Here is a 12,938-nt window from a genome sequence, read left to right as displayed (position 1 = left end):
TCTTCCTTCCATATAAAATCATTTATTATTATTATCTGCCATTTGTTTAAAATCTTTTCATCTATGTGAATTGGCACCATTTGAAACAAAAAGTTCAATTTTGGTAATATGTTTATTTTAACAGCAGAAATTCTTCCCAACCATGAAATATTCAGTTTTTCCCAGGAGGCTAGCTTAAACCTTCTACAGAGAACAAAACTGTATTTATTTATTTTATTAGATTTATATTCCACCCTCCCTGCAAACTAGCTCAGGGTGGCTAACATCAAAAACATCAATAAATACAGGCTTAAAAACACATAAAACTATAAAAGTTATAACCACTCACAGTAGTTCACAAGATTTCACCAAACAAAACTATAAACATTAAACAACAATATTCAATTTATATACTGCCCTTCAGGACAACTTAACATCAACTCAGAGCAGTTTATGAAGTACGTTTTATTATTACCCCCACAACAATCACCCTGTGAGAGAGCTCTAAGAGAGCTGTGGCTGACCCAAGATCATCCAGCCAGCTTCAAGCGAAGGAGTAGAAAATCAAACCCCGTTCTCTGGATTAGGGTCTTGCTGCTCTTAACCACTACACCAAACTGGCTATCACCAATCACAGTAGTTCACAACTTTTACAAGATTTTGACCCCGCCTTTCTGCCCTCATAGGGCTACCAAGGCAGCTAACAAATTAAAACATACAAATTAAACCTTATCTTAAAAACCATTTAAACCAGCACACAAATACAGCAACAAGACAATTTAAAACCAGAACTTAAAACAAATACAAAAGATAAAAACAAGTTAAAACATTGTGGCGGGGGCGGGGGGGGAGGGAGATCACTGAGGGAATGCCAAGTGCTGCAAAAAAATCTTCACTTGCAGGTGGAAGACAGCAACAGAAAGAGAAATTAAAGCAACCTGGGGAGAGAGTTTTTGTGCCACTACTGAGAAGGCCCTCTCCTGGATTGCCACTCACCTAGTCTCAGAAGATGGGGGCACCTGAAGCAAGCCTCCAAAGCTGACTAAAGTGGTCAGGTGGGATCATAAGGGAGCAAGCACTCCTTCAGTACTGTTCTCTAAAAAAAGACTTGCAGCCAGCAAAAGGAATGCTGTTGAGATATTAATGCATAGCTAAGCCCAAGAGACAAAACGTGGTGTCACAGAGGCAATGGAACTACTGAAGTACAATAAAAGCTCTGATACCTAGATTAGTAAATCGGCCTCACTTAGTGCATGCTCCTCCTGCTCAATCACCATACCCATGTCTTTGGCCACATTTCTCCCCACTCCCACTGGCCAGTTTAAGCCACTGCTGGGCTTCTGACAGCAAGTGCTTCTAGCGTCTTCAGCTGCCTCCTTCCCCCTCAACTTGCCTTGTTCTGTCAGGAGCCAGCTCTGCCCAAGGAGTCCTGGGCAGGTGGCCTGCTTGTCTGCCTACTGGATAGGATGGCTTTGTAGCTTCAGGCAAAAGGACCCACTAGGGATGGGGGCCATCAACACGGTGTTCCCAAGGAGGTGAGATTTGGTTACTGCTGGTTCCTCTGAGTAGAAGAGCAGTAAGTTTGAGTATGCAGCCAGTACATTTGACTAACTGGCAACCCCTATTCCATATGAGTGCTACATAACAAAGCTTCTACTCTAATATAATTTTTAGCTGGTAGAAAGTGTGCCCAGGATATGGATGAAGGAAAAAGGAATTCCTTCCTTAGGATTTGGACTGTGAGAGGCTAGAAAGCTCCCAGCCATGTAAATAAGGAAATGAATATTAGTACCTAAGTTCATGTGTGAATTTTTTATTTCCCAACATTTGAGGTAAGTCTTTAGACTAAGTCGGAAAAAATGCGTTTATTGTCAACTTTCCATTAATCAGTTACTAATCCACAGCACCTTCCCCTGGCCACTCAAAGAAACAGTTATCCACCTACTACTTAAAAAAAATCATCCCTAGACAAAAACGATGTGGCTAATTATCATCCAGTCTCTTAATTTGCCCTTTCTGGCAATGTGATCAAGAAAGCAGTAGCAAACCAACTACAGGTCTCCTTGGATAATTATGGAGCCCTGGATCCTTTTCACTCTGGTATCAGGCTGAGCTATGGGACGGAGATGGCTCTGGTGGCTTCAGTGGATGACCTCTGTCTGGATGTAGACAAAGACCATGCTTCTTTGTTGCTCCTCCTGGATCTATCTGCAGCCCATGATATATGCTATCCTGTCAAGGTGTTTGGAGGCAAAAGTGGGTATCAGAGACTTTGGACTGCTTTGAACTGGGTCAAATCAATCTTCATGGAATGGACTCAAAAGTTTGCTGTTGGAGACTAGCTATCTGCAGGGTAGTGGTAGTCTTGCAGGGTTCCACAGGTATAATCTGTGTAATCTTATCCCCCATGTTATTCAGCCTGTATATAAAGCTGTTAAGAGAAATAATTTGTAGCTATGAAATTGGATGGCATCAATTTGCAGATGATACCCAACTCTCTCTCTCTCTCTCTCTCTCTCTCTCTGAGTCCCATGGTGATGCAGTAGGTTTCATGTCACTGCCTGAAAACTGCAGTCAGTTGGCTGAAAGCAAACAAATTGAAACTAAACCCAGACAAGACTGTAGTTACGATGGTTGGAAAGGAAGAAATCTTGAAGGACATTGTGCTCCCAACTTTAAATGGGGTTCAGTTGACCCTTGCAGATTCCATTAAGAGCCTGGGGGTTATATTGGACCCAGTGCTGCTGCTAGAGAAGCAAGTTAATGTAATTGCAAAAAATGTCTTCTTAAAACTCAGTCTAGCCTGGAAAATGGTCCCTACCATAACACAGCTGACCCAGCCACCTGGATCCATGGCATAGTAACACCGAGACTTGACTACTGCAATGCACCCTGTATAGGTCTTCCCTCAGAGTCAACTCTGAGACTCCACTGGGTGCAGAATGCAACAGCTCAATTATTCTCCGGAGCTAGTTGGAGAATGCATATTATTGCCATTCTGCAGTTACTGCAGTGGCTGCCCATTATTTACTGGGCTCGGTTCAAGTTTATGGCTAACAAAACTGTTCATGGCCTAGGCCCCTCCTATTTGCAGGAGTGCCTATGCTCTGCCACGGAAGCTTCGCTCGTCTGAATAGGGCCTTCTGCAGATGCCATCCTACAAATGGGTAAAATCAACAGCTGCCTGTACATGTGCATGCTCTGTGGTGGCTCTCATCTTAAGGAACTACCTGCCTGAAGAGGTCAGGAAAGCTCCCATCTCCTGCCTTTTTGTAAAACCTAATTATTCTGGAGGATTTTCTTACACAGGCAATAGGGCCGTGTTATAAGGAAATGGTTGAAGAGATGCATCAGTAAAGGTATAGGGATTTTAGACTATATTATTGTGCACTTCATTTGTTCATTATGTCATGTCAAAAATGCTTATGTTGTGTTTCAACATTGTTTCACCTCTGTATTAGATTTCAGCTTGTTTTCAAATTGTTCTGCAATCTATACCCTATTGTATTGCTTACTGAAAGTCCCTGCTGTTGACCTTATTGAATTACACTGTGTAATCCATCTAGAGTCCTGGTGAGAAAGACAAACTATAAGTAAATATTTATTTCATTACATTTGTAACCTGCTATCCCTGCACACAGGCTCAGCGCGGGTTACAAATATTTAAATATTTTCCTTATCAGTTAATGTTCCTTTTCTTGATAACATTTTCGTCTTTATTTTGTAATTCCCTTTAACGTGGAACAGGACTTGGAACAATGACCTTAGCTGGCAGGGAAGTTGACACTGAAGAAGGTTGTCCTTCAACTCCTTTTGTCTTAAGCGATTTAGAGCTATAACAAACCAACAGAACTGTGCCCGGAAGCAAACTGACAGCCAGTACTGCTCTTTCAGGAATAGGCGGATTCCCTACATCTCTAAGTTGAGTTTGTTCCCTGCAGGAGGTTGGAAAGAGAGAACATTTCTTTACCGAGTTCAGGTAGCCTTAAATCATGCTCAGGCTATTTTAACCCAAGTCACAAAAAAAATTCAGGCAGGAAGCTTATTTGCCAAAAAATGTAGATTGATGGCTAGTCTTGGCACACGAATCCCAGGAAGGGGCTGCCTTGCAATGGTGAAAAATCAGAGCTTGTTGACAGCCTTATTTTCTATCCTACTGTTTATTTTTATTTTAAAAGTTTTATCTGAACTATATGGATCAAGATAGCAAAACACGTTGGAATAATTGTATGTTACACAGGAGAAAAATTACCAAAGCATATTTGCAAATGTAAGATAAGCTATCCACTGAGACCTAACTAGTGAGGCCAGGCAGTCTGTGTGCAAAATTAGGTGCTCTGCCACTGAACAACAGCCCCTTCCTCTTGTATGTGGTTCTTTTAAAAAAAAAAGACAACTCTAGAAAAGTTTGCTTAGAATTTACTTATTCAATATTTTCTTTAATTGGAAGAACAAAAACAGAAGACTTACTGACTTAAACCCCAAGGGTAACATGGAAACTAATGGTTTTAATCCACCAGAGCGCTTTTGTAGACAGCTGCTCATAGAGTTTGACTCTTACCTTCCCTCCTTCTCTTGCAGTAGAATGGGAGGCAAGGAGGAAATCCTTGTATCTGCAGAAATGCTCTGGTGAATCCAAGCCAAGGTGTTATACAGACCTCTGAGAAATGGAAGCCAAATAGCTTGTAGCAATCCAAAACAGGTTTTGACTCTAATGGAATATACTGCATTTTCAGTTACTAGCTAATCCCAAGAGAAGAATCAAAATTGTTGTTTTCAATAAAAGGTCTGTGGACATTACTGCCTATAAGTTGCAGCAAGTAAAATGGATTTGCGGCACAATCCACTCAAACTCTTTCTTGTTCACATCCAACTAATATCATCGTGACTTGTGCAGATCAACTTTCTGGTGCTGTGTGTCTTTAGTTCTAGTCACATGTTAACCAGAACAAAATCGGGTAATTTAGGTAACATTGTACCAATTTATTTTTCTGATATAATTTCAATCATTGTGCACTGACAAACAACTTGAAAATTAGTAAAGAACAATACACCCATACAATTAGCTTTGTGAAATGTTGACAACTGTTTAATTGAGATGATAACAACGGTAACCCTGTTACATCCCCCTCATTCAGGTAGTGGTATAACATTCTGTCATCACATTTTTCTATACATCAGAGCAGGTGATGAGAAATCGGGGTTTACAAAAACTACATAAAAGATTTTTAAAATGGGTTTTGGCTACAGAGTGCATTTATCTCATTTTCCATTCAAACACAATTCACTGTTCATTTAATCAATTTGGAAGACTTGATTTTCTTTATGTCATAGCTACGAAGAATAAGGGTCCCATTTTTAAATTTTCCAACCTGCCCTGTTGGTAGGATGCTGGGCTTCACCTTCTTTTTGGATTTTCTGCTTTAAAAAGGAAAACAAAACAACATTACTAAAGGGAAAAAACACTTTCCTGTCCATTTTTGGCCTTTGCAAGAAACACTTTAAGAGAGGTATACTTCAAGCAGTTCATGAGAATGGAATTGAAATTAACTGTTTGGAAAGCAGAAACAGTGGTAGAAGATATAATACTACAGTTTTGCATAGAATTATCTATATAACCAAGTTCAAAAGGGATTCTGCTTCGCATTCAGGATTTTAAGAAAAAAATTGAAGCCAGGATTCATAAAAAAATATGGCCAAGAGGACTTTTGTTCTAAGGTTTCTAAAACAGCAGCTCTGTATGTCGCATGGAAATCCACTTCTGAACTTTGGGGACCTCCAAAAAGCAAACTGGGGCATGTTATTGGTTAAAAGTCTCACTGGGCATTCCTAAGCCTCTGCGCACGCCTGAAGTAGCTTTGGGTCCCAGACTAAGGATTCCAACAGATTAGACCATGGTCACCCATCTAGGCCTGCTCATTAAAATGCAAACTTTGCAGCCTCAATTTGCCCTCAGGAGCATATGAGGTTTAACTGTTCAACCTTCCTTCAGTTTCACTATTTCAAAACTGGCTCCCCTGCTCAAGTGTTAGCATTTTAAAGGAAAACATATGAAAAAACACATTTTGTCTCCTTTAAAATGCTAATAGCCGAGCAAGGGAGCCAAATTTCACACAGTAAAATTGAGTACAGACTAAACCTATTTTTTCCTTATCCCCAAGACCCTAAAAGTCAACTGAGGCTGTGCCAGTCTGCAAGTCGCATTTTTAAGGATGGACCAAAACACGCGATCTTTATCTTATCTATTTGAGCCCTTGGTTGCCAAAGTTGTTGTTAGGAAAGCCAAATGCATATCCAGCTTGTTACTAGTCATTTAAATAGGTCTGTAAATATTAGCTCACCTTGCCTCCTGCCCTTTCTTCTTCCTCCTCTTGAGAGAATCAGTTTTATTTTCCTGTTAATGAAGAGCAGAAAGAGTATTTTATACTTACAAGATGCAACAAAATGTGGCTTTCAATGCAATCGGGGATGGATCAGCTTGTATGCTACACAACCCAAGCAAACTGGTCACCTGCTGTACTTTACAAACTGCAAGCTTGGACAATTTCAATGTCCATTCTGCCTTAAGAATTTTTTGTCTAAGGAATTTCTAGACTTTCCATTTTACAGAAAATATTTCATACATACCACTGTGCTTTCTTCCTTCTTTATTGCTTTCTTTTCCTTGATTTTTTCTTGAAGAACCTTGTAGTTCAAATATTCCTTTTGGGGAGGCTGCAAGAACAGTTTCAAAAGGTCTTGTTTTACTAACTTTTCAAAATGCGTCAAAAAACACAAACACGCAAGTTGTCTGGAGAAAAATAAAGCAGGAGACTGTCCATCCTCATCCTATTCTGGAAGAGAAAGGGTAGGAGTCCTTAAATACCTCAAAATGACTTCTGATTATTTTATGCAAAAGTACTATTAATGATAATTAGTGGGGGTGGGGGAGGACAGACACGCATGAATCAATTTGCAGTCTTCAAAGCACGTGGACTGAATCAATGGCACTAGAATGACAAAAGTGAGCTGGGTCTGCATTGTGAGAAACACAAACAAGCATCCTTCATTTCTCATTTTAAAATGAGTATTTTGCAAAACGGAACCAGAACTCCACAGATTTAACAGCGCAGAGTCCTGAAATCTGCTTTGAATATCAGGGCTCCGTGAACAAACAAATAAAAAAAAAGAGAAAACCTCTGCAGAGGCTTTCATGAGCTTTCTACCCAGATTACAGGACTGTGTCATAAGACTGTTATAAGGCTCAGAGAGATGCCTTGGTAGGGATGGGGACTAAACACAGTGCTATTTGGTACTGTCTGCTGATGTAGATGTGTGCCTACTTGGGAGCTTCCACGCTGCTAAACCTGCCATGGACATTAGTTATGCTTTGTTTCAGATAGATTTTCTCTCTGTGCTCGGCTTTAGGCTTGCTTAAAATTTTTCTGTTACCATTCCCTATTATATCTGTTTCTATTAATGTCCTGTTGTTCATTGTTGTACTCTGCTTAGTGAATATTCCAGCTCTCGATTATATTGTATTTTAGTTTGCACTGTTGTAATCCGCCTTGGATCTCAGTGAGAAAAGCGGAATCCTCCTCCTCCTCCTCCAGTTAAAAAGAAAAGTCTTGAACCCTGGCAAGCTCACGTTTTTCAATATTGGTTGCTGTGAAACAAGTGACAGGATGGGAAGCAGTCTCCAGCGGAGAAGGGACATTTATTTCCTTTGTTCGTACCCAACCTTCCTCTCCAATGGGAACTTAAAGCCACTTACATCATTCTCCTCTCCTCCATTTTATCCTGGTAACAACCCCGTGAGGTATGTATATAGGAAAGGAATATGGAATACTTGTTCTCCTCACCCAACATCATACCATAGGAAACTCCTGCTGCAACCCCTCCTGCCGCTTTCTTCTGAGGATGGAAATGAGCTCACTTGAGGAGGAGAGAGGCTGGCAGGGGAACCTTTCAATCCCCACCTCCAACCTAGCCACTACTGCCATGGAAAATTGCTGCTGCCGGTCGTGCCTGGTGGTGATTTGTGCCCACAGACACATCTGCAGCTTGTATGTACAATTCTGCTCTCAGTTATGTCCTCTTGGTTCCTTTGTATTTCTCAATACAATACCTTTGCTCCCAACATAATAGCACGTTCTTGTTCCATAATTCGCTGTTCTTTCTTTTCAAATCCAGTGATTCCAAACCGGTGCACTTCCAAACGAGCCTAATGTGTTATAAAAATAGTTAACAGAGCCTTTAAAACATTTTGGGCCAGACACAATTGTGTTTTCCGAAAAACAACAATAACCTTACAATGGAAATAATATTATGAAGTAGTATTCATCATATATCTAATTGTGAACTTGGCCCCAGAGTACAGATCAAAAATTTCACATGATAGAACCATTTACAGATAGGGGAGATGTTTCTACAAGCCTGGGGCAATTCCTGGATTTGCAGCAAAATTTTCAGTTAAAAAATAGAGTACAAAAGTTTTAAAATGTAGCAATCTCATGATATTTCAGAAATGTGGTTGCCTAGATAATCCAAAATGACTGCCACACTTTAATTTTGAAACTTAAGGGGAGCTGGGAGGGGAGAAGGAGTGAGCAGCAGGAAAGATAACAAAGATCAGGGGAAGGGGCAGCAAAACTGGAGTGAAGGGAAGAAAGAAATATAGAGCAAAAGGTGGGCGAGAAAGGGCCACAAAAAGAGAGAAACGGCCGGGGCTAACAGGAGTAGGGAAGGAAGGACATGAGGGAAAGTGGCAGATGGGAGGAGACCTGATGAAAGCAGGTGGGAGGGAAGGAGGATGGAAGGGAAAGGGGGCTGAGGGGGCTGCAAGAGGGGAGGAAATACTTCCTTGCAGGTAAGTATCCAGTATGTTTGCAACAGCTGTTTTCCTTTGTTTTATATACAACTAGAAGTACATGTAAGAAATAAACTTATCTTGCTGCTAATCTCATCCCCCTCCTGCACGCACAACTGGTCCTCTTTCCCATGCTATCTCTGTCTTCCCTCCCGCTGGTGATTAGCTTCTTCCCCACATGAATTGGGTGATTAGGTTCTTCTTCACATGGAATTTGGATCAACATGCCAATTTGAGAAGTACATGCTTGGGCATTCAGCAACAGTTATGTTCCCAGTACAAACTATCTTTTTAGCACGAGGTTGGCTAGGCTATATATAATGTGGTTCTACCTGTTTTTAAGGAAACAGCCCCACCCACAGTACAGAGAACAACTGTAGGACAGGACTGGCTTAAACCCCCATGGCATCAATTCAGCTGCCGGAACATTTGAGGTGGAGACTCTAGCAACCAGCAGGAAATGGTTAGCGGAAGCATGAAGTAAACACTGGCCCTTCTCCACCCATATATACCTCAATGTGTCAGGGAGCCTGAGTGTCAACTCACTGCTGCTATTGCCTCCTCAAATCAATATCATTTATTCTGGGTTTGTTTCTTAGTGTTGGTGGAGGGAGGAAATCCTTCTCCAAACTGACTCTCTGTTTAAGTGCTACATCTCCAGCGATCATATACCCTCTCTTTTTGCCTTAGTTTCTCTCAGATTGAGCATATGCAAATCCTGATAAATAGGGGCAGACTGTCCCTGGAAAAAAAACTCAAAATGGCTCAGGACCACCACCCACCCATCCCCATCCCCAAAGCAAGACAAAACTGAGTGAGAACAGGATATCCTCCTTCAGCCTCACCCCCTGTTACTAAGCAGTAGCTGTGGGGGAAAGAGCCAGAGGCTCCAACATCCTTCCCTCTCTACTTCACATCTCTTCCTGTCCAGTGGCAAAGCTGGGTTCACAAAGGGAGGAGGAGGTGGTGGGAAAAGAAACGAGAGAGGACACAATGGCTGTTTCTCGTAAGGAACCTCACAGCTTTGTGTTTGTCTGGAAGGAAAGAAAAACGTATAACAAGGGAAGGGCATTTGTATAGTGAATATTAAGTGTGGACGTGCCTTTATTTTTGCTGTTTATTGATTTCTTTGCCTACTGGTGGGAGAGATGTGCTGGTGGGGATGGAATGTGGTGAGAGATGGTGCTACAATTCATGCTGGGGGGTGGGGGGAGATTTAGTAGAGGGAGAAGAGCCGGCTAGATAAGGGTGAGCAGACATTTGCATGCTGTTGCCCTTTCTGGCTCCTCTTCCAGCCAAAGTGATACTGGTAACTATATCAACAACATGCCAGGCTGTAACATTCTGCTACTAAATGCCAGTTCAAACACAGAGAAAACAGAAAACTGGATGACAGTGCTGACCCGGCATGTATCACTGAGACTTGGCTAGGGAAGGGGTGAAGGTTAACCTGTCCCAAATGCTATCCTTCTGGACCGCCTTTCAAGACTGGGATTGGGAGGGACCACACTGCAGTGATTCTGATCCCTACCTGGAGAGCAGGTTTCAGAAGGTGGTGCTGGGGGAACTCCTGCTCAGCCCCTCGGCCTTTGTCTTGCGGTTCCATCTTGTTCCTTAGCTATTTAACATCTACATGAAACGACTGGGTGAGGTCATCACCAATATAGAGAAGACATCTAGCTCTATCTCACGATTTCAGCTGGTCCCAAGGAGGCTGTAGAAACCCTGAACCCTGAACCCTGGAGGCAGATCTGGAGTGGATGTAGCTTGATAAACTGAAGCTTAATCCCAAGAAGGTGGAAGTGCTACTGGTGAGCTGAAGATCTCACTGGGAGTTAAGATGTCATGTGTTCTGGGGGTTTGCACTCCCCTTGAAGAAGCACATCCATATTCTGGGGGTGCTCTTCGACCCAGACCTACTGCTGAATAAGCTAGTGACAGCTGGGAATAGGAGAGCCTTTTATCAGCTTTGACTTGCTAACTAGCTGTGGCCTTTCCTGGGTAGGAAAGATCTGGCCACTGTGGTACATGCCAGATTGCATCTAGGTTAGATTACTGTGATGCACTCTATGTAGGGCTGCTTCTGAAAAGAGTTTGGAAAATTCAATTGGTCAAGAATGCTACAACTCCAAGAATGCTGACTGGGGTGGGTTGCAAGGAACATATTATTCCAGTCTTGACTTATCTACACAGGCTCCCAGTCTGTTTCCCAGCTCTATTTATTTATATTCAAAACATTTATTAGCTACTTTTCCACCAAAGGAGCTCAAGGCAGCTTACAATGTAAAATATGTCAGTTGGTGCTGACATTTAAAGCCCTAATAAGGTTTAGGACCAGCATACCTGAAGGATCTCCTACTCCATTATGAACTCAATCATCTTCAGGTACCCCACTTCAGGTGCTCCCACCTTCTGAGACTAAGCAGGTGGCAACCCAAAAGAGTGCATACTTGGTCATGGCATTAAAACTCTGGAACTCTTTCCCCAGGGAGAATTTGTCCCCTTCTGTTGCTATTTTCCACCAGTGGGTGAAGACAATTTTGTTTGTTTGTTCTGTGTGGAATTTCCTTCAGTGGTGCCTCCTTGTGGCCCAATGTTCTGTTGTTTTATTACTTCAAATGCATGTTAGCTCTGGTTTTAATTGTTCTAATGATGGTTGTTTTGATTTATTTTAATAGTTTGAAAATGTGATTTTATTGTCTAGGTTTTAATTTGTACGTTTTATGGTTTTAAATGATAATTTTAATGTGGATTCAAACTATGTTGTTAACAGCTCTGAGCCCGCTTATGGGGAGAGCAGACTAAAAGTTAAATAAATAAAAACAAATAGATGAATAAATTGTTAGCCGCGTTGGTGGAGGGGAGAAAGTCAGGATAAAATTTTGTAAAATAAAAATGATGGCAGCAGAGGACACACTCCCCTTGTCACCCTCCCCTAGTACTAAGATGTGGCCTTGGGAGAAGCAGTCAGCATCCTCTCTGTCCTCTCCCTGTGAGTACAAACCTTGCAGCTCGGTGAGAAGAGACTGGAGGAGAGAGGAAACCATGGAAAGCTGACTGCTTCCAGCAAGACCACCTCAGATTATGGAGGTGGGCACAGGGGGGTTGACAGGGCCAGAAGTGGCAGGAGGCAGTGCAGCTGAAGCATACCTTGATGAACACCGATGGAAGCAAAACTGGGCACTATGGCTCCAGCATGAGGAGGACTGATGTGGGCTGGGGAGGGCTGCTGCAGAGAGGTACAGTGATGCTAAAGACCTGCCAGCGTTGGGATGAAGAACGCTCCAGAGAGAGAGGAGACAATGGGGTGGTCTCTTCCAGGGGGCGAGGGTGCTCAGGGAGGCAGCCCTCCAGGGCAAATGTCCCACTGAGAATTTTCTTGGTAATTGGTATGGTCAATTCACCCCACCACAAGAGAAAGAATCTTTCTTTGTTTCCCTCTATACCACATCCTTAAGTTTCTTTTTTTCTAAAGAAGCCATAGTTATATATCCTGTACTAATCCACTGCAAGCATATGTACAAATGGCAGGCTCAGTCTGACCTACACAATATATTTGGAGGGAAACTCTCAGGCACATGTGCTCTGTTTCATTCTGGGATATTCAAACAAGATTCTTTTTGACTATCACTATCAAAGTTTTACAACTCAGGACCGATATAGACAAGCCCCCTTTGATTTGCAGAACAAGCATTTAGATACAACACCACCACTAAAAAGGCAGACTATAAGTGACATAAATAGAACAGAATAGAATAGAATAGAATAGAATAGAATAGAATAGAATAACTTTTCCTGCTTCAGACAATGGTAAGCTGTCTGCATTTAATCACAGCAATGACTTACTTACTTTTTCTAAATTAAAACCCTGGCCATCCACATTTTTTTCCTGAATAGTCTTCATTGCCTGTATAGAGATTGGGGGAGGGGGGAAAGAACAGAGAGAATGAGAGAGACAGAGTGAGTATTTTGTTTCATTTCAAATGAAACTAATGCCATACAATAAGAAACTATTCAATTTATTTCAGGGTCATGGCAGAATTCAAAATTAACTTTTTGAACTATAAGAAGTTTTATTAAGAATGATGTACAGCTTTTTGCATGCAATCAA

At 41.8% G+C, this 12,938-nt stretch overlaps 1 protein-coding gene across 3 annotated transcripts in view; it reads right to left on the bottom strand.

The window, feature by feature from the left end:
- Positions 1 to 4,938: 4,938 nt before the first annotated feature.
- Positions 4,939 to 12,938, bottom strand: part of C1H1orf131 (chromosome 1 C1orf131 homolog) — a 42,845-nt gene continuing 34,845 nt past the window's right edge. Inside the window, exons 3-7 of one of the 3 annotated variants that reach the window (XM_054974511.1) lie at positions 12,678 to 12,734; positions 8,087 to 8,182; positions 6,607 to 6,693; positions 6,321 to 6,373; positions 4,939 to 5,397 (exon numbers count right to left, since the gene is read on the bottom strand). In XM_054974511.1, coding sequence (XP_054830486.1) covers positions 5,271 to 5,397; positions 6,321 to 6,373; positions 6,607 to 6,693; positions 8,087 to 8,182; positions 12,678 to 12,734 — 420 coding nt within the window. In that variant the 3' untranslated portion in view covers positions 4,939 to 5,270. Of the gene's footprint in view, positions 5,401 to 6,320; positions 6,374 to 6,606; positions 6,694 to 8,086; positions 8,183 to 12,677; positions 12,735 to 12,938 lie in introns of all 3 variants that reach the window. The other 2 variants (XM_054974504.1, XM_054974519.1) reach the window with 2 other exon arrangements.

Source organism: Eublepharis macularius, chromosome 1, assembly GCF_028583425.1.
Source record: "Eublepharis macularius isolate TG4126 chromosome 1, MPM_Emac_v1.0, whole genome shotgun sequence".
NCBI classification, from domain to species: Eukaryota; Metazoa; Chordata; class Lepidosauria; order Squamata; family Eublepharidae; genus Eublepharis; species Eublepharis macularius.
This window is presented reverse-complemented; position numbering and strand designations above follow the sequence as displayed.